The 20,902-nt window shown below is 38.9% G+C and overlaps 1 protein-coding gene across 1 annotated transcript; it reads right to left on the reverse strand.

Annotated features, from left to right (window-relative positions):
* Positions 1 to 2,501: 2,501 nt before the first annotated feature.
* Positions 2,502 to 18,007, reverse strand: LOC311034315 (uncharacterized protein). Its single transcript, XM_084042189.1, has 6 exons — positions 17,826 to 18,007; positions 9,937 to 10,026; positions 5,140 to 5,370; positions 4,327 to 4,460; positions 3,928 to 4,031; positions 2,502 to 3,665 (listed from the first exon to the last, which is right to left on the reverse strand). The coding sequence occupies exons 1-6, from the start codon at positions 17,959 to 17,961 to the stop codon at positions 3,512 to 3,514; spliced, it is 849 nt and encodes a 282-aa protein (XP_083898315.1). The 5' UTR covers positions 17,962 to 18,007; the 3' UTR covers positions 2,502 to 3,511.
* Positions 18,008 to 20,902: the final 2,895 nt, after the last annotated feature.

The raw sequence follows: 20,902 nt of genomic DNA on the forward strand, positions 1-20,902 counted from the left end.
CCTAGCAACCGCTTATTAGGCCCTAGCAACCACCTGTTTTACCCTAGCAACCACCTATTAGACCCTAGCAACCGCCTATTAGACCCTAGCAACTGCCTATTAGAACCTAGCTATCACTGTTTTACCCTAAAAAAATACATTTTACACTATTCAACACTGCCAACACTATAAAAACTTTTAACACTAATACTTTAACACCTTTCAAACCTTTCACACCTTTCAAACCTTTAGAACCTTTCAAACCTTTAGAACTTTTAGAACCTTTACAACCTTTAGAACCTTTAGAACCTTTAGAACCTTTCAAACCATTCAAACCATTCAAACCTTTAGAACCTTTCAAACCTTTAGAACCTTTCAAACCTTTCAAACCTTTCAAACCTTTCAAACCTTTCAACCCCTTCAAACCCCTTAAACCTTTCAAACCTTTCAAACCTTTCAAACCTATAACACTACTAACACTATCAATACTCAATACCTGCAACATTCTTAGCGATCCCACACTGTTTCTTCAGGAACAGTACTTTCTAGTTAGTTACGTTAATGTTTGGGCTGGGATGCTTTCCAGCAGGGGCCTCAGTGCGGCTGCAGAGTTCATGTGCAGGGCTGGGCTGAAACAGTGAAACTGTTTGGTCCAGTTCCGACCAAAATGCCAGGGCTGAATTTTGGTCCATGTCCGCCCTTGTTCACACCCCACCAGTGAGGGAGGCAACCATGCAAGGTACCAACCTGCTCATCAGGAGCAGTTAGGGGGTCAATGTCTTGCTCAAGGACACTGAGACACACAGACAAGAGGAGGATAGAAACCGGTAACAATTCCAGCTCCCAGGTGACCACTCTACCTCCTGAGTCACCTTAGCCCCTAATGAATGTTCCCCCTAAATAAACAAAGGCACAGACTCACGCACAGCTGCGGATTAGTCATCGCGAAGTTCCGGAATATTACCGGTGAGCCTTGTCTTGTTTTGTTTGTTTGTTTTTGGCAGCCAATATTAAGTAAATATGTATTGTCTCTCTCAAACAGAGACATGCAATGTGGCATGACCCTTGACCCCCCTCCTTATTGGAATGATGAGGTATGTGATAACCACATTTTTTGGTTATGAGAAAGAAAATGAGAAAAAAATATCTATATATTTTTATTGTAAATAAAAAATATGTCTACTTTAAATATTCACACGCTAATATTTGCTGAATTTGTTTTAATGAATTTGTCAAAGCACCAACAGCAGCACACCTGTCAATTGTGTGCCACTGTGCCCCATACAGTATGTGCTCACTGGAGGAAGTGGAGAGAATGTGGTCTGTGAGATATTTGACTAAATGCATGTTTTCTGCCATATACTACATTTTTAATATGTAATAATTATGACCTTGTTTTTACCTTGTTTACTGTAAATCGCTCTGGATTAAGAGCGTCTGCGAAATGCCTAAATCATAAATTGTAAATTGTCAATGCATGCAAAGTAAAAGCATTAGATATGTTAATCATAACAGTAACTCATACAGTACCTGAAATATGTGATGAAAATATGGGGTTGAGGATAATAAATATTGTAGGCTACTTTTACTCCACTAGAATTATTTGACAACTTTAGTTACCAGTTACTTTGCAGATATAAATGATTATATTATAAAACACACATTAACTACTTTAGCATTATTTTATACATATGCTATTTGAAAATAGAAGCTAAAAGCTCACAACACGTCGCATCGCGACACCTTGTGAGCTTGTAGATCTGCTATTTCCAAACATTTTAGTACTTTTACTTTTGGTACTTTAAGTATATTTTGATGCCAATACTTTTGTGCTTTAAGTAACATTTGGAACAGAAGCCTTTTACTTGTAACAGAGTATTTCTACATTGGGATATCGCTACTTTTACTTGTGTAAAATATCTGAGTACTTCTTCCACCACTGATTAAAATAACATGAACTGAGTAAATCAAATAATATATTCCTCAATTCAATCATGTTTTATTAAATAAAGTTGACTTCAATAATATTTTTTGTATGTACGTACGTATGTACGTAAGGTATCAGAAATGTGTGACCTCCGATAAATAAATATATATATAAAGGGATGAGGTGGAAATAACAAACATCCTCTTGGTACTTTAAGTAGACAGATGTGTAAATTATTTCTATATGATGTACATTGTAGTCTATGATTCAATTGCTCAACTATTTCCTTAATTATACAGTTCAATAAATGTCGGTTTACAAGCTGTCATCCTTAGTCTGAACTCTTTTACGTTCATATTCACTTCTGAATTAGGAGCTTATGGAATAAAGAGAAGAAAAATATTGCATAGCCTAACTGAAGAAAAGAGTCACCATAATTCTACCATGTTCTTGAAATAATCAGTTTTAAAGAGTAGGCTTGATGGTATATGGTTATAGTAAGACTTTCCTTTATTATATCTTACACATACAGCCAACAAATAATGCTCATAATTGTGTATTATACAATACAATAGAGTGTTTGTTCAGTAACAGGAGTCTCCCTGTCTCTCCAGCTCGTTAATAAACAGAAAATAAATGTTAAGGTAGGTGACAAAATGTCAGCCAATCAGGAGAGAGTACAGATTTATCAGCTTAATTTGTATAGTGTTCCAGTTCCAATGTTGTCTGCTCATTTTGTTGTGTCATCATTTACAATTGTACTTGTTTAATCTGTATCCTGACTCAGTTCTCTATCCTGATTGGATAAAATTGGTATCCCGACCTGAAAATGCATGTTCTGTTTAATAAAGAGCTGGAGAGAGACGGAGACTCCTTACTGAACAAACACTCTATAGCAGTGGTTCTCAAGTGGTCCAGGGACCACCAGTGGTCCTTGAGGGGGTTCCAGGTGGTCCCCAGCTAAATGATGGAGAGTTGGTAACCAAATGGACACTCTTTAACTCTTAAGAGTGTAAAATTAAACCAAATTTGGTTTCATTTTACCCTGTCAAGAGTTAAATTATTGTTAAACATCTGCATTACTTAAAATTGTATCTAACTATAACAACATATTCTAAGTTTTGGGTCTGAGAGTCTAAATCTCATCAAATGGTGGTCTGTGACTCAAATGCTGAGTAAATAATGGACCTTATGAAAGGTGTTGAAAACAACTGCTCTATATGAGTACTATCAGAGTATAGAGCTATTTAACACTTATTTGAACCAAAGATTTTTTTAAAGAGCTAAAGGTTGTTAATTTAAGCACAGAATCAATAATGCAATACAATTCTTACAAAAAAGGTGATATGGTGAGAAATAGACCCATAAGTTTCCCCTGCACTGTTTTAAGAATACAGCACACTTTATTAATACGAGAAACATCGTGGCAAAATGGAATAGATTGTTGTTAGACTGTTTTCCATATTAAGGATAAATATTGCACATATTAATATATGTATAATGTCTATGGTTCGAACAGTTCATATTAGGTAGAATTGCAACATACACACAGCCATCATGTAGCTGTAGCAACACACTAACTAATACATTGTGAAAATGATGATTTCAGCACATAACTCTTTCACAGATCCAGATTTTATCGTCAGAACACTGTCTGTCGTTCCATCCTCTTGCAGGAAAGTTAGGATCAGACCCAAGATTAAACTCAACACAGTCTTGATCTCCACCATAGCTATTAGGGTCACCAGGCCTCCAGTACCTGTAGATGTAGGAACATTTAATTCATTACAATACTTTTACAAGGATGGTTTTTCACTCTAAATGTTTAGTTTTTTAATCATGATCTCAAATGATATTCTAGATCTTAGACTTGATAGTCAAGTAGACAACATGAGTGACTGTAGGTTTGTATTTTATGATAACATTTAATACCATTCTGGAAAATGTAGTTGAGGAAATATGTTTAATACAATGTGTTGAAATGAAGAGAAGAATGGAGGTAAAATGAAGATACTTCGTACGTTGGTGTGGTCAGTGGTGTTCCATCTACCCACTGAAATGATCCTTCTCTGTCTCTGTCAGTCAGACCCAGCCACACTCTCTTGTTTACACGTTCAACAAAGTCCTGGACAGAAGAGATGCTGGTTACTGATGTACACACTGTACAACACACACACACACACACACACACACACACACACACACACACACACACACACACACACACACACACACACACACACACACACACACACACACACACACACACACACACGCACAGGCACACGTACATGTGCGTGCGTACACACACACACACACACACACACACACACACACACACACACACACACACACACACACACACACACACACACACACACACACACACACACACACACACACACACACACATACAATACCTGTTCTTCTTTACTGTTTATGACAATCAGGTCTGATTGTTTGGCTCTACACCACTGTCTGCTCTCCTCCCAATCTTTCTTCTCAGTAGAGATGTAATAACAACCTCTGTCAAATTTCTGCCATCCAGGTGAATCTAACAAGAACAAATTAAAGGGATATTTCACTTTCACAAAAAAAAAATGGTCTCATGGTATCCTCTACTCAGGCTTTTGTGAGCCCCCTGATTTTATCAGACACGCCCCCTTCCTATACAAACCCATTGTAACTTCAAACTCCATTTTAACCATATTAGATTAATCGGAAACACCCGTCCTTGGTTCTGGTGACTGATATTGTCCTTCTAATATGTAAGGCGACCGTGTTTTTTCAAATACTTTTTTTCATTAATTTTTTGTATTTTTTTGGGAAAATGAAAAAATGTAATACAATACAAAAATTAAATTAAATAAATGAAAAAAGTAAGAGAAAAAACACGACCCCCTCACATATTAGGAGGACAGGATGAGTCGACAGAACCAAGGATGGTTGTTTTTGATGAATCTAACATGTTAAAAATGGAGTTTGAAGTTATAATGGGTTTGTATAGGAAGGGGGCGTGTCTTATAAAATGAATATCAAATATCTAAATACTGAATCAAGCAACTTAAAAACTGTCTGGGGTGCTCACAAAAGCCTGAGTAGACGATAAAATGACCAAAACCTTTTTGAAAGTGATATATCCCTTTAAGTTAGACACTTTTTTTTCTCTCTCAAATGAATGATATTATGAACAACATGATATAACAATGAAGAAATTGTGATGTCTCACTCACCACAGCTCTGTCTGCTACAGAGCTGGTCAAAACGGGTCTGTAGCTGATCTTTCTGTTTGGTCAGTTGGCTATGTCTGTTCTGCAACAGGTCAGAACTGGTCAGTAGCTGATCTTTCTCTTTAGTCAGGTTGTTATATCTAGTCATCAACTGGTCAAAACTGCTCTGGAATTTGCCTCGCTCTTCAATCAGGTTGTTGTTCCATTGGTCTCTCTCCACCATGTTGGAATGATCTGTGAGGACATTTTCAAATTGGGGGATTTAAAACAAATTGAACGCCTACAAAATTACATAGCAAGCAAGCTAGCATATGTATTTACAAAACACATGCACAAAACAGACTGGGGTCTTCCTATGTGGAGTTTCTATGTTCTCCTAGTGTTCACTTGTGTTTCCTTCCACACCAAAACACATGCATGTTATACAAACTCCTTTCAGTTAGGGGGACCAAAAATAATTATTTCAGTTTTTGACTGATTTAACTGGAGGAAATTTTGAGCCATCCATTCCTTAATTTCTGCGAGGCAATAAAGTAAGTTACTCATATTGCTTGCAGTACCGGGTTTTAGAGGTATATAAAGCTGTGTGTCATCTGCATAATTTTGGAAATTAATGTGATATTTACGAATGATATTTCCAAGGGGGAGCATATAAATTGAGAACAAAAGGGGACCCAGAATTGATCCCTGCGGGACTCCACAAGTAAAGGGGACCCGGGAGGAAGAAGCTTCCCCGATCACCACAGAGAAGCTTCTATCAGTGAGGTATGAGCGGAACCAGTCCAGAGCTGTTCCCTCGATGCCAACCCATTTTTCGAGGCGGTCTATTAAAATGACATGGTCGACAGTATCAAAAGCGGAGCTGAGGTCAAGGAGCATTAAAATAGAACAGTCACCGGAATCTGCATTAAATAATAAGTCATTTGACACTTTTAAAAGGGCAGTCTCGGTGCTGTGACCTGCCCGGAAGCCTGACTGCAGCTCCTCAAAAACACTGTTAGAATTCATGAAGGAAATTAATTGAACTGACACTATCTTTTCTAAAACTTTCGATAAAAAGGAGAGTTTTGAAATAGGTCTAAAATTACTTAGAACCAAGGGGTCCAATGATGGCTTTTTCAGCAGTGGTTGGACCAGAGCGCTTTTGAGGCTAGAGGGAAAGGAACCAGAAGACAAGGACCGGTTCACAATGGTCAAAATGTTTGGGCCAATAGTGTGAAGGACCTCCTTCAGGAATCTGGTCGGGATGACGTCTAACGGGCAGGAGGAGGTTTTCATATGGGAAATCGTGTCCTCCAGGGTTGGCAGTGAGATAGGATTAAAATTAATAAAATGAGATGATAAAACTGGATTATCTGAGGGCTCTCTGGATATAGCAGAGAGCTGCAGCCTGATCCCCTCTATTTTGTCCACAAAGTGGAGAAGGAACTTTTCACACATCTGTGAGGTGGCCTCAATAGGTACACTGGGAGATGGGTTGATGGCAGCCTCGATAGCCTGAAACAGCACTCTGGGGTTGTGGGGTTGAGTAGCAATAAGATTTGAAAAATAAGAATTTCGGGCATTCATTACAGCTGTCTGGTAGGCAGACATCAGATTTCTTAAAAACAGGTGAGAGGAGGCGAGCTTATCCTTTTTCCACTTTCTTTCTGCTCTTCTGCATTGCTTCTTAATTTCCCTAGTATGGTCATTGAGCCAATGCAGGGCGTTTGTTTTTTTATATTTGCTTTTAAAGGGTGCTATGGAATCAAGGATTTCAGAACAGGTATTATTAAAAACACCAACTAATTCGTCGACTGATTGCTGAGTGCCAGCCAGGATGTTGGAGGGGACAGCTAAAAAGGCCTGACGGAAATGGAGACTAGAGTTAGTTTTAAAAGCCCGAGAGCGGGAGGAAGAGCGGGGCTTGGGTGCAGGGGAAGGGACGGATGCCTGAAACAGGACAGCTTTGTGGTCAGAGACAGCAAATTCAATTATCTCCATGTTATTCAGAGAGACATCGGTGGAGAGCACAAGATCAAGAGTGTGACCCCGTGAGTGAGTAGGACCAGTGACAGACTGTACTAGATTAAAAGATTCATACAGGGTTATAAAATCCCTGGCTATGACAGATGAGGATGGACAACAGATGTGAATGTTATAATCCCCAGCCATAATCACCCTGTCATATTGGGCCATGATAACCGATAATAATTCTGAGAATTCTTCCAAGAACCCTGAGGACAATTTTGGAGGCCTGTAAATAATCACACATAACAGGGGAGACTTCCCATTAAGAACAAAACTGAGAATCTCAAATGTGGAGAAATTGCCAAAGTCAACCATGGAGCATTTAAAATTGTCTCTATAGATGACTGCAAGGCCACCACCGCGTCCTGATGGTCTGGGCAAATTAAAACAGGTAAAGTCAGGGGGAGAGGCTTCAGTAATAGATGCCGTGGCACCAGGGCCCATCCAGGACTCGGTTATCATAAATATGTCTATTTTGTTTGACATTATAAAATCCTGACAAATAAAAGATTTGTTTTTTTAGAGCTCTGACATTTAACAGGCAGAGTATAGCAGGTGATGAGATGAGTGGAGTGGGGGTAACTAGATTCTTGTGAATAGGTCTGATTAAGTTAAGGTTATTAACTATAGTGCTATAGTTTTGTCCAGGCTGATGTTGTCTGTTGAAGATCATAAACTCTTGCCTTCTGTCATGAACCAAGCCAACACTAAGATCACTCGTTCACAAACCATTTACCAATAGAGAAATTGTATGTCTCCTCGCAACCGAAAACAGTGAAAGCAGCCGATCTACAAGCTCAGAAACACGTTGCTATCTGAAAGGTTTTGAGATTGTAGATCGGCTATTTTCAGAATGAAGTATGTCATACGTTGAAAAACGTACTCTCAAATATGCATTTGAGGTTATCTTTACCATTTGCACATGTATTCATTGATACAGTCATGTTGTTTGCAATTCAACTTAAATGAAGTCTGCAAGTGAGGCTTGAACTGACGACCTTGAGATTGTGAGGGACTCATTTAAGGGAGACGCCATTGGACCAACAGACAAGGAACTGTGAAAAAGGAGATCAAACAGATGATACAGTTTCACGCAAATAGCTGAAAAATCCTGGGTTTAAGTGTTTTTCAAACTGCTCAAAATTGCGGACAATCTAAGGGCGGAGCTTTACTGGTCAAAGCGATAGATGTGTTCCTCATGAGTCAAGGCACAAGTGTAAGCAAGTTTCACGACTTTCGGCCAAACGAGGCATGACTTTTGCCCGTTTAAAGTTTGGCTGTTTTTCATATAATTCAAAATGGTGGGCGATCTAAAGGTCAGAGGTCAAAAGTCAGACCACAAAAGTTGTCGGGCATGAAGAGACGCATGTGTGTATCGAAGTTTCATGGTTGTAGGTCAAACAGGGCATGAGTTGTACCTGTTCAAAGTTGGCACTTTCAATTGAGTGCTAATAGCGCCACCCTTTGACGAATGAGTGTGAGAATTATTTCTTGGTAGTTTTTCATGAGCATCTACCATATGGCCGAGTTTCGTAAAAAGCGTATGCACGGTTAAGCCAGAACTGGCAAAAACAAGTATTTTTCAAACTGCTCAAAATTGCGGAAAATATAAGGGCGGAGCTTAATGGTCAAATCGATACGTGTGTTCCTCATGAGTCAAGGCACATGTGTAAGCAAGTTTCACGACTTTCGGCCAAACGAGGCATGACTTATGACTGTTTAAAGTCTGCATTTAAAAAAAAATGCTATAGCGCCCCCCTTTGGCCAATTGGAGTAAGATTGGTTTCAGTGATATTTGGAATGACCCTGTACATTTCTGCAAAGTTTCAAAGAAATGTGAGTCTGCATGTATGTTTTAGGCGCAGATGAATAATTTTCATAAAACTGCAATAGTTAAAATCTATGGAATCCTAGGATTTTGGAGCAATCTGCACGAAACGTTTAACACTTGAACTTTGGACCTCTGCCGACAACTTCTAGTCGGCGGAATTTCCATAAGTGAAAAAATGCAGAAGTTAGGAGCCAATGACTGTTTTTCATATAATTCAAAATGGTGGGAGATCTAAAGGTCAGAGGTCAAAAGTCAGAGTGTGAAAGTTGTTCAGCATGAGGAGACGCATATGTGTATCCAAGTTTCATGGCTGTAGGTCAAACAGGGCATGAGTTGTACCTGTTCAAAGTTGGCATCTTCAATTGAGTGCTATAGCGCCACCTTTGCACGAAAGATTGTGAGAATTATTTCTTGATCGTTTTTCATGACCATCTACCATATGGCCGAGTGTCGTAAAAAGCGACTGCACGGTTCAGCCAGAACTGCGAAAAGTGGCAGAAGAAGTGACAGAATACTGCCAATAATAAAACAGGTACAGAGCTGAGAGCTCTGTCCCTGTAATTATGATAAAATAACCTAACATATTTTATGGGGTATCATATAGTGCAGTAGTTCTCAAAGTGAGTGGGGGTTCCAGGGGGTCCCCAGCAAAATGTGTCAAAACAGCATCACAATCATTTTAACCACTTTATCCAAATGTTATACGTTAGCTATTCAAAAATGTAGTTAGTTAACCCTATGTTTGGAACATTTTGAATAATTTTGAAGGTTTATCACAAATCTTTCTCCTTTTGGTGTCGCTGGCACAAAACATTTTCAGATGGGGGGCCAAACATAATTTGAAGGTCCTTGACATGAAAAAGTTTGAGAACCACTGATATAGTGTATTGGACAAAACATTTTGGATCATCATAGATAAATATTGTAAATAAAATACATTGTTAAGAAAGTTGACTTACAGAGATAGAGTGGTGCTCCAATGCTGAGGAGAGCTAGAAGAGAACAAAGCCATCCAAAACTGATCGCAACGCACCTGTACCGTCTTGAGCCTGGAGGAGACACACACACATGCACGCACGCACGCACGCACGCACGCACGCACGCACACACACACACACACACACACACACACACACACACACACACACACACACACACACACACACACACACACACAGTGAGCGGAAAGGTGGGGGTGATATCAGTTTACATTCTTCAAGAACAAGAAAATCGTTACAATCCATAGATTTAATGAAGAATCCCCAATAATGTTGTTTTTACAATCCCAGTAAGACAAGATCTCCATGCTGAAAATTGCATGTACTGTAAAAAGACGAAATGTAAGATAGCAAAAAAAAAAAAGTGAATATAGCCTATGATATTTGTTGATGATATTATATTATGTTGATACTAAGCTCTGGTGGATTAGAGGTAAAGTATGTGTCCACCACACAGTGTAAGGGTTGAGTCCACCATGGTGCACCGGGCTCCTACAGAATGGGTGGGAGGTGTTGAACGGAAGGAGTAGGGCAGAGGCACTACTGTATGTTCTCTCGGTGGGGGCTCCTCCATGGCTGGTGAGCCAGTAAGCAGTGGTATGGGAGGAATTCAATTTTGGGGGGTAATGATTGGCTACTATAAATTAATTCAAAACAACCAAAAATATATATGTGTAGTTTTACTAATGCAGATGTGGTGAAAAGTCATGTGCTAATATTATGCTTAACTCCTCAGATATTTGAAAGGTTGTGTTTATAGACCCCTTAACAGACGACGTCACACTGATAAGAACCAGTATGCGTGCAACCAGTATGCGCTAAATGAAACCCATTCTATCAGGTCTCGCCAGGACGTGCCACACTAGCCAACACACAAGAGGGGGTTGGGGTGTGCTGAAACTAGCGCACCCCGAAACAACAGGTTGGAAATTGATTGCGTGAAACAATCACCTGCGCATCCAGTCTCAATGTTAGTAAACAATTAATTGGTCTATAGGCTACTAATTATTATTTTGAGCTCTGCTTTAGCTTTGTTGATCTTAAAACAGTAACTTTAGCTTGTTAATGTTAACACCAAATAATATGGAGTCAGAACAGTCTCATAATGAGTGAATGCACAAGTCCTAATGAGTGAATGCACAAGTCTTGGTTTGTATTCACACACTCTTGGTTTGTATTCACACACTAGATTTTTTAATGAACAAGTTCTGGTTCGCATGTGTTTTTTTGGTTCAGCACTACAAATGTGATGCTTTGCGTTCGTGTTTCAAGTCCACAGGTTCGTGTTTCAAGTCCACAGCTTTAAATCCACAGTCTGTGTATTAAAGTCACGTTTGTGTTTTGTGTTTGAAAAACACAGTTTAAAATTCACAGTTTGTATTTTGTGTTTCTAATCCACAGCTCAAAATCCACAGTTTGTATATTAAAGTCACATTTATATTTTGTGTTTGAATTCCACAGTTTAAAATTCACAGTTTGTATTTTAAAGTCACATTCCAGATGCTCTGCTTCACAAATATAATTCTCCATTTATCTCCAAAACACTCAATTTACAAATGCACATTGAATTAACTACAACACAAATCGGTTGGTGTGCATTTGCACACTGCTTCTCTGTGGTGGATCTCCTCTGTGCACGCACGAATCTTTTTGAGACTGACCTGACGGTGGGCGTAGACGAAGGTCGTCATTGGCTGATAAATCTGATTGACAGGGTCATCAGCCAATCAGATGGGTTCACTTCCAGCCAATCTAACGTCTCCTTCCCTTTCAACCCGGAAGTACATGCTCTCTCTCTGTGTTGCCATGTCTGCTTATTATAAGCGACTTTGTGCTTGTTTTTCTATGGTGTCTTTCTATGAAGACACATTGTGAGCTTGTAGATTTCAAGTTGGATGCAGCTCAAAGTGAACATTCCTCAGGTATCTAGTTTGTTGCCATACAACCTTCCTAGACCGTGTTATTAAAGAAAAACGGGCTACAATGTTTTGGCCATTATCTCTGGAACAGAAGGTCCAATCTGCCCAGTTCAAAGCTTGTTGGGTGCGTGACTTTGAGGACATTAAGCACACAATGTTACATTTTCAGATTTTTGTATTTCTTATAATTTTAAGCTATATTTCAGTATGGTTTATGATATTGTGTTTGTCATTATAGCCATATTTGTAATGTTTGTCCTGTTTTCCCACCTTCTTGGATTAAATATTCTAAAATCATCAGTTTGAGAGACCATCCTTAATCAGCCGGGGTTGCTTACAGGACAGGTACAGCGGCAACACTATATAGAAAGTTATGATCAACCCATGGTCACTCTTTGTATGTATTCTACATGGTTTCAGTGCAGGTACGTTTGTTTTCATCCCCTTTTTTCATTTAACTTTGTCATGACTTTTCAGACAGAGCTAAAGTTACCTTAATACTATTCAATGCATTGCACAGCAACACAACAATGCTAAGCCTTCAGTCTTCAGAGCAGCTAATCATAATGGACATGAACTGACCTAATATTTAACTAATATACATCATTGTTCATTGCTATTTAGCCTAATTGTTGGTCCATATTTGAGGTCTTTAAAGGATACATGACAAAGCATTAACCAAAAGGTGATTTAGTAGGTGGTGGTAATATATAATAAATATATGGTAATATATTTGGTTACATATATCTAACAATATTAAAAATATTTAATATTACATTAATTATTATTATTATTATTATTATTATAATACATATAATAATTATTACAATACATATTATATTATTATAAACACAATTATTACCATAATATATGGTAATATATTAATATGGTAATATAATAAATAATTTAAACATTTTTTTAAAGTTAAAAAATGAAAACAAGTATTTTTTTATTTTTTTTAAGTGTGTTCTAATTATTATTCTTAATTATTCTATTATAGCTAGATAACATCATTATCCATTGCCTTCATTATAGGAAATTTAAAGAGTGAATTTTAACATTTTTATAATAGAAAACGAGATATATTGAAAGATGAAACCCTAGCCCTAACCCAACATAATATTAAAAGGTGTTTACATGGATATGAATTAAGTCAGCTATGAGGTGGGAGGAAAAAAATAATGAAAATACTTATTTTTGAGTATTTTGGGCTGATTTAAATCACGGGTCAAATTTGACCCGCTAACACCACAAGTGGATGCAGTTTTCTAACACAATGCAAGGGTTAAGGGCCTCATAAATTATAATTTGAGGTCCATATTATAATGACACACAGACTGTATTCTGCAGCTCCTTGTAGGCTTCTAGGCTTCTTTATAATAGAAAAAAACAAAAAGAAGCATTGGCTGGCAAACTTTTCATCTTTTGTCTCACCCCATTCCCTGCATTCTGAACCTGTGTACATTCCTGTGTAAAAGAGGCTATCTCCAGGATCTAGGATACTATTGTCAGAGCATACATTTGACAAATGCCATTACTTCACACTCTTTTGCTGTATATTGAAAATAACCCTGAAGTTAGATATGTTTGTGTTGTTGCCTCCAAAGAAATGCATTCATTCAATAGTATGAAATGGTTATCAACTCTTTATGCTATAAAGAGTTGATAATCGCCTCACAGCTAGAAGGTCCTGGGTTCGATTCCCGCCGGGGACGCTGTGGGCGCTGGGGCCGTGTCTTCTCCTCCGCGTCATCAGCGCCCATACCCTTCCTTAGTGGGGTTGGCGAAAGGGCCTACTCTGTGTGGAGTTTGCATGTTCTCCCCGTGTCTCCTAGGGTAGTTAATACCCTCACAAAAACATGTAGTAATCCTGATTCCTGGTCACTATACTGCCTCCCCCTGGTCAGCCAGGGCGCCTGATGGAGGGGAAGGGAACTGGTTGGAATAATGTGTTCCTTCTACGCGCTACGTCCAACCAGGGAAACTCCCCCCTGTCAGGTGAAAAGAAGGTCAGTTGGCTCTCATGCATTGAAGGATGAGCATGAGCTCGGCCCTGGCCTCCCTAGGCTGGTGGGGGGAGTGTAGTCCCCAGGATCACTTAGCAAATTGGCACCGGGTGAAAAAAAAAGGGTTACAAAAATCGAGGGATACAAATTATAAAAAAGAGTTGATAATTAATAAAGGACATTAAAGTTAATGTCCTTTATGATTAAAATATGATTAGCTGCTCTGAAGACTGGCTTAGCATTGCTGTGTTACTGTGCTGTGCATTGATTAGCATTAAGGTAACTTTAAGTCATGACAAAGTTAAATGAAAAAAGGGAATTAAAACAAACGTACCTGTACTGAAACCATGTAGAATACATAAAGATGTGACCATGGGTTGATCATAATTTTCTATATTTTTTTTCAATAAGTGTTGCCGCTGTACCTGTCCTGTAAGAAACCCTGGCTGATTAAGGATGGTCTCTCAAACTGATGATTTTAGAATATTTAATCCAAGAACCACCGTAAGAACTATAGGTGGGAAACCAGAAAAAAAGGACAAACATTACAAATGTAACTGCCCCTCAGCTTGGTAAGTATGATAATGATGAGACAGTGGAGTTTCAAACAGATGCTGGTTTATTCCTGAAGCACCGTGAAAACTATAGGAAAATAAGACTGCATGATATGTCAAGTCTACAGTATCACAAAATGCAATAAAGTAATTCAACAAACAGTTGACCAAAAATAAGCTTGAACATGACAATAAACAAATAACGTACTTCTTAACGGTACAAAAAAGCCATCTTGGGACACTAAGCAACATTAGACATGAAATTAACCCTTGTAAACAAAGGCTATGCCTTAGGAAGACATAATACATCTGTTGCATTCATCATGAGTTACATTAGAGCAGTAAAAAAAAAACGGTCTTTTTAACTGAAAGTATAAACTATAGCTTACAAACCTAATTCCGGGGTTGTTAAAACATGAATTAAAACGTATACACTATTTATCTCCCCTGTGGATGTACATTTTTCAGAACTCTCGCGAGATTCCCACAATGTGACTATGTATTGACTGAATGTACAGAAAAAATCACACCTGTGTGAAGGTAGCGGCGCCTTTGATACATTTTGTCATAGATATGTGTTTCAATATTAATATCTATAATATATAATATCAATATTAGTTTATACCCCAGTTAATAAGAATACAGAGGACGAACATAAGGATGGACATACACCTGGACATAGACACGGACATACGTACACAGAGAAATACTAGAGAAACAATATTAAATCTCTGTAAATTTATTTCAAGGCTTCCAGTGGCACTAAATAGTGCCATTGGAAGAGAATCACCAAATGCATTCCAAGGTAAGTGGCAAAAACTGATCTGTCATAGCTGATAGAGTGGGTACCTAAAAAATAAACTTTGTGTGTCCGTGTGTATACATGTGGTACCAGAAAGATATGTATGTGTTATGAAATAATATATACAATTTATAAGCCGTACCCAGAGTGTTTATGTTCCGGACTTTTACAGTTTATATAAACCATCTAATTTTGTAATCATGATATAATATTGATGTCATGAATAGTTCCCTTCCCTGACCAATCAGAACGTTGACGGACCTGACCAATCAGAACCTCGACGGGCCTGACCAATCAGAACGTTGACGGACCTGACCAATCAGAACCTTGACGGGCCTGACCAATCAGAACGTTGACGGACCTGACCAATCAGAACCTTGGCGGGCCTGACCAATCAGAACCTTGGCGAGCCTGACCAATCAGAACGTTGACGCAAAAGCCAGGTATAGAGGGCTAATATCCGCGGCTAGCGCCGCTAAAAATGGGGAAACACTGCCACCCAGTGGACCTTTTTGTAAACCACACATAGGCCTACACAACTCAAAACGTAGCAATAAAACACAACAATAAAACAACTATCAATCAATAAAGATGAACAACTATAACTGTATAGCCAGTATCAAAAACCCTTTGGTTGGTGGTCATTTACAACAAATATGACAACAAACACAATTTATCATAAACCATACTGAAATATAGCCTAAAGCTATAAAAAAAACACAAAACCCTGAAAAATCAGAAAATGTAACATTGTGTGCTTAATGTCCTCAAAGTCACGCACCCAACAGCCAACACGCTTTGAACTGAGCAGATTGGACCTTCTGTTCCAGAGATAATGGCCATGGACAGTTGTGGCCATTGTCGTTTTGTCGTTTTTCTTTAATAACACGGGCTAGGAAGGCCGTATGGCAACAAACTAGATACCTGAGGAATGTTCACTTTGAGCTGCATCCAACTTGAAATCTACAAGCTCACAATGTGTCTTCATAGAAAGACATCATAGAAAAACAAGCACAAAGTCGCTTATAATAAGCAGACATGGCAACACAGAGAGAGAGCATGTACTTCCGGGTTGAAAGGGAAGGAGACGTTAGATTGGCTGAAAGTGAACCCATCTGATTGGCTGATGACCCTGTCAATCAGATTCATCAGCCAATGATTACATTCGTCTACGCCCCCAGTCTCAATAAGCGTCAGGTCAGTCTCAAAAAGATTTGTGAATGCACAGAGGAGATCCACCACAGAGAAGCAGTGTGTAAATGCACACCAATCGATTTGTGTTGTAGTTAATTCAATGTGCATTGGTAAATTGAGTGTTTTGGAGATAAATAGAGAATTATATTTGTGAAGCAGAGCATCTGGAATGTGACTTTAAAATACAAACTGTGAATTTTAAACTGTGGATTTCAAACACAAAATATAAATGTGACTTTAATACACAAACTGTGGATTTGAAACACAAAATACAAACTGTGAATTTTAAACTGTGTTTTTCAAACACATAACACAAACGTGACTTTAATACACAGACTGTGGATTTAAAGCTGTGGACTTGAAACACGAACACGAACTTGAAACACGAACGCACGAAACACGAAAGCTGTGGACTTGAAACACGAACGTGGACTTGGAACACGAACACAAACACGAAACACATGCAAACCAGAACTTGTTCATTCAAAAATCAAATGTGTGAATACAAACCAAGACTTGTGCATTTACTCATTATGAGACTGTTCTGACTCCATAAAATAACAACCTAACATCTCTGCTCAGCTCGCAGATCAATGTGAGAGCCACACCCGTATTCATATCCATGCAGAATAGGCTCTCTAACACACGCAACATCACTTTTATCTGTAAATGTTTAGTTTGATTTCAAGCTCACAACGTGTCAATGTGACACGCAAAAATGTTGAATTAAGACATTTTCCCATAGAGACGTCATAAAGAGGTTAATTAAAAATGTTTTAGGGAATATAATGTGCCTCTGTCTTGGGAAATGAATGTGCATAAAGTGATATAGTAAATAAAATACATTAAAATAAAATCAACTTTTTGCATAGTTGTACTGTATATTTCAATAATAATGTGTGGTTGTCCCACAATCACAGACACACCTGCACCTGTCTCACAGCATACCAGTGTGACTCCGTTTGAGAACAACAGCTGGTTTACAGTATCTCTATATCAACATGTGTAAAGTAACGTACAGCCTCCCCTGGTCTAATTGGTAGTTTTAGTAAACATGAAAAAAAGAGTTACATGGGCACTTAAAAAAAGACTACCTAAATAGAGTACTGGAGCACTCATTAAGTCTGCAGGTTTTATTGCATTACAGGGGTGACTGACGTTCCTCGGTGCCAAGCTTGACTGACTGAAGAAGAGTCAGTCACAACAGTCACTGTTGAGCTCCTGAGCCCTTTTGCTCAGAATGTGGCTTAAGCTTATTAGATCATGTTTGTTTGCATTATACAGACACATATATGAATTCTAAACAATAAGCAGGTAATATGAGATAATGACATAATGTCACATCTAAAGTTACGGTTTCAGTAACATATCTTACCAGACTGTGAATCTTTGACGGGGGCTGCAGGCGTAGTCTTGGTCTCAATATTCGCGTAGATATCGTCATGGTCATCGTCCTGCTCTTGGAGCTCGATGTTTTCATAGTCATCGTCAGAATGTTCAGCCACAGCCATTTCTACATGTATGACTTTAAGTCATCTTGCAGGTAGTTGACCCTGGTCCGCCTCACAACTCACTGAACAAACGGGAAATATCGTCTTTCTTTTATTACTGCGCTGTCCTTCCTCTTTTATTTTGGCATGTTCTGCCCTCATGTTAGAAAATGCTTTGTTGCAAAATACATGAATAAAAAATGAATTTGCATAGCTGTTGTGAAATGATGACACAGCAGAGAGTGACAGCAGTGGTGTAGCGGTGTCTATGGAGAAGTGGGTATACTTGCCACGTCCTAAAGAAAGGCAACCTGTGCAAAGAATTCTCAGAAGCCTCGTGCCTAAAAGGATATATATACGCTGCGCTATCTACGTTGGTAGATACTCAAAACAAATAGGTTCTTACACATACCGTATTATATCTAATAGTGTTTGCAAAATCACTTCACTTTTCTGTTGCAGCTAATGTTTGCTTCATAACTGCCCCACATTTAAGGGACAGTGGCATGTTTTTCATTTTCATTTTGTACTGAAAGACTGTATCACCCCAAGTATCATCACCCAAGCAGAGAGAGTAACATCATTACTGTACTGGCTGTTTTTAATGGATCATTTGCATTTTTGCAATTGGATTAGCCATGTGCTCTGCCTTGTGTAACCTACACACACACACACACACCGACACAGGGGTGCTCCTTCCATTCCGACATCTCACCACTCCGACTAGTGGCTTCCGCGTGCGGTTAAGGTTAGGGTTAGGGTTAGGTATAGGGTTCGTCAACGTCGGAAAGGCGACATGTCGGAAAGGAGAAATGCACCCACCGACACACACCGACACACACACACACGCACGCGCGCACGCGCACACACACACACACACACACACACACACACACACACACACACACACACACACACACACACACACACACACACACACACAAACTTTGAAGCATTACCATAAATATTTCATATACTTGATATCATGGGGGGGGGGGGGATCCTGAGTCCATGGGCCCCTATAGGCGTGAGACTGCCTCAGGGTCCCCTCACCCACACCCTCCACCCGCTAACCTTCCTAAAAATTCATACTATGACACATAACCTCAGACGAATATTAGTTCAATATGTGTCATTCTTGCATAAGGCATAAGTGTTGGGTTGTTTGCAGCTCTGATATCCACCTGTTGGTAACCTGTGGGCTCAGCATATTTCTTTGTTGAGTTACAACATGAGAATTCATTTGGAGTGAGTACAACACGGCTGAATAAGAGTCAAATAAATACACATTTGACAGTATATAAATCCTGCCACAACAATAATACAAAATACAAAATATACAGTTTTTAAAACAAATGAGCACACAGTTGAAATCATACAATCACTCTATCTTTCATTTTTGTATTTCAATCTCTTATTCAATACGTTATCAAGCGTGGGCGGGACACATTATCAAATGAAATACATGTCATGTCTGTGAGTTATGCCATCGCAGACACCCAGAATGGTTCACGGACCCCAGGTTTGCACTGCTGTGCAAAGAACATGTTCAGCCCATGTATGGTTCTTTAGAGGCTCTCTACTGGTTCTTCAGCCTCGTTTAGATGCCTCTAATGGTATTTAGCAATTTGACAAATGTGCTATAGAACCTTTAACATAGGTTATATACTGTATAGCACTTAAAAGAGGTTCCCCAGGCCCTATGATTACGAGCCAGAGTAACACTTTTAGTGCTATTTAGCACCATGTATGCTTTGTGTGAGATATGATCTACTGGTCACCACATTTCAATGTGACGTTGATGATAAAATTGGCCACTTCTGTAACTTAGTCACTTCTCTCTTATCACTTCTTGCTTCTCTTTTTGTCACCAATTTCCCTCCCATAACGTGAAAAAAAAAAAAAGCTAGACAAAATATGAGATAGTTTCATATTATGCCTGTGCAGTATAATACAGGCTTGTAAAACAGACCGTAGGGGTCTGGCCCTGTGAATTATCATGCTGGGGCTCTTTAATTTGTATTTATTTTACTGACAGATCAGCTCTGACTACTTTATTATTTTATATATGAGGGAGGACATATTCATATTCTCAGGCTGATTTCCAGTCCACCCATGACATGATGGTTGGCGATAAAATTGACCACTTCTGTAACTTAGTCATACTGTATACTTCTCTCTTTTTTATCGTTTTGCCATCAGTTTTCTCTCATAGTGAAAAACACACACACACACACACACACACACACACACACACACACACACACACACACACACACACACACACACACACACACAGCACACAGCACATATCAGCTATGGCTCTCAAACTCCTCTCATGCGACTTGTTTCTTCCCCTTGAAAACTGCTGTAACAGTGTCACAGTTTGCGGGTGTTAACTTGTGTACAGAACCTCTGTGAAAGGTTTTTTAATAAGACAAATGATTGCACTTCCTCTTTCCATCTCTCTGTAGCTTGATTTGGCCTTTTGTCCAGAATGACCAGAACCAGAACCAGAGTACTGTTTGGAAGTGTATGTCACATTAGAGGTGATTCAAATGCGTTTGTTTTCACACACACACACACACACACACACACACACACACACACACACACACACACACACACACACACATGCACACATGCATGTTTCACTTTGTTTGTATGCCTACAATTATAGATTTGAAATATACTATTACATGGTAAGCTTTGTGTTCTGTTGGTGTGATTTTTATCTTGACAGATCAATAAACATTGATATTTCAGTTATGAATAGTCTATCGACTGGCTATTAACCATTTGTCTACAGTTTAAACTAAAAAAAGAGCACAGGTCAGGTAGGTAGGTTATTGTGGCTTCCTGGTGGCGCTATAATAGGCCAACGTGAAAAGAGTGCCATTTCATCTTAGACCTTTCATGGCAATAGGACACTGCATTCATGATTTAAGGCATTTTGCTCCAA

This window comes from Gymnoscopelus microlampas (genome assembly GCF_963454915.1).
Source record: "Gymnoscopelus microlampas genome assembly, chromosome: 19".
Classification (NCBI taxonomy): Eukaryota; Metazoa; Chordata; class Actinopteri; order Myctophiformes; family Myctophidae; genus Gymnoscopelus; species Gymnoscopelus microlampas.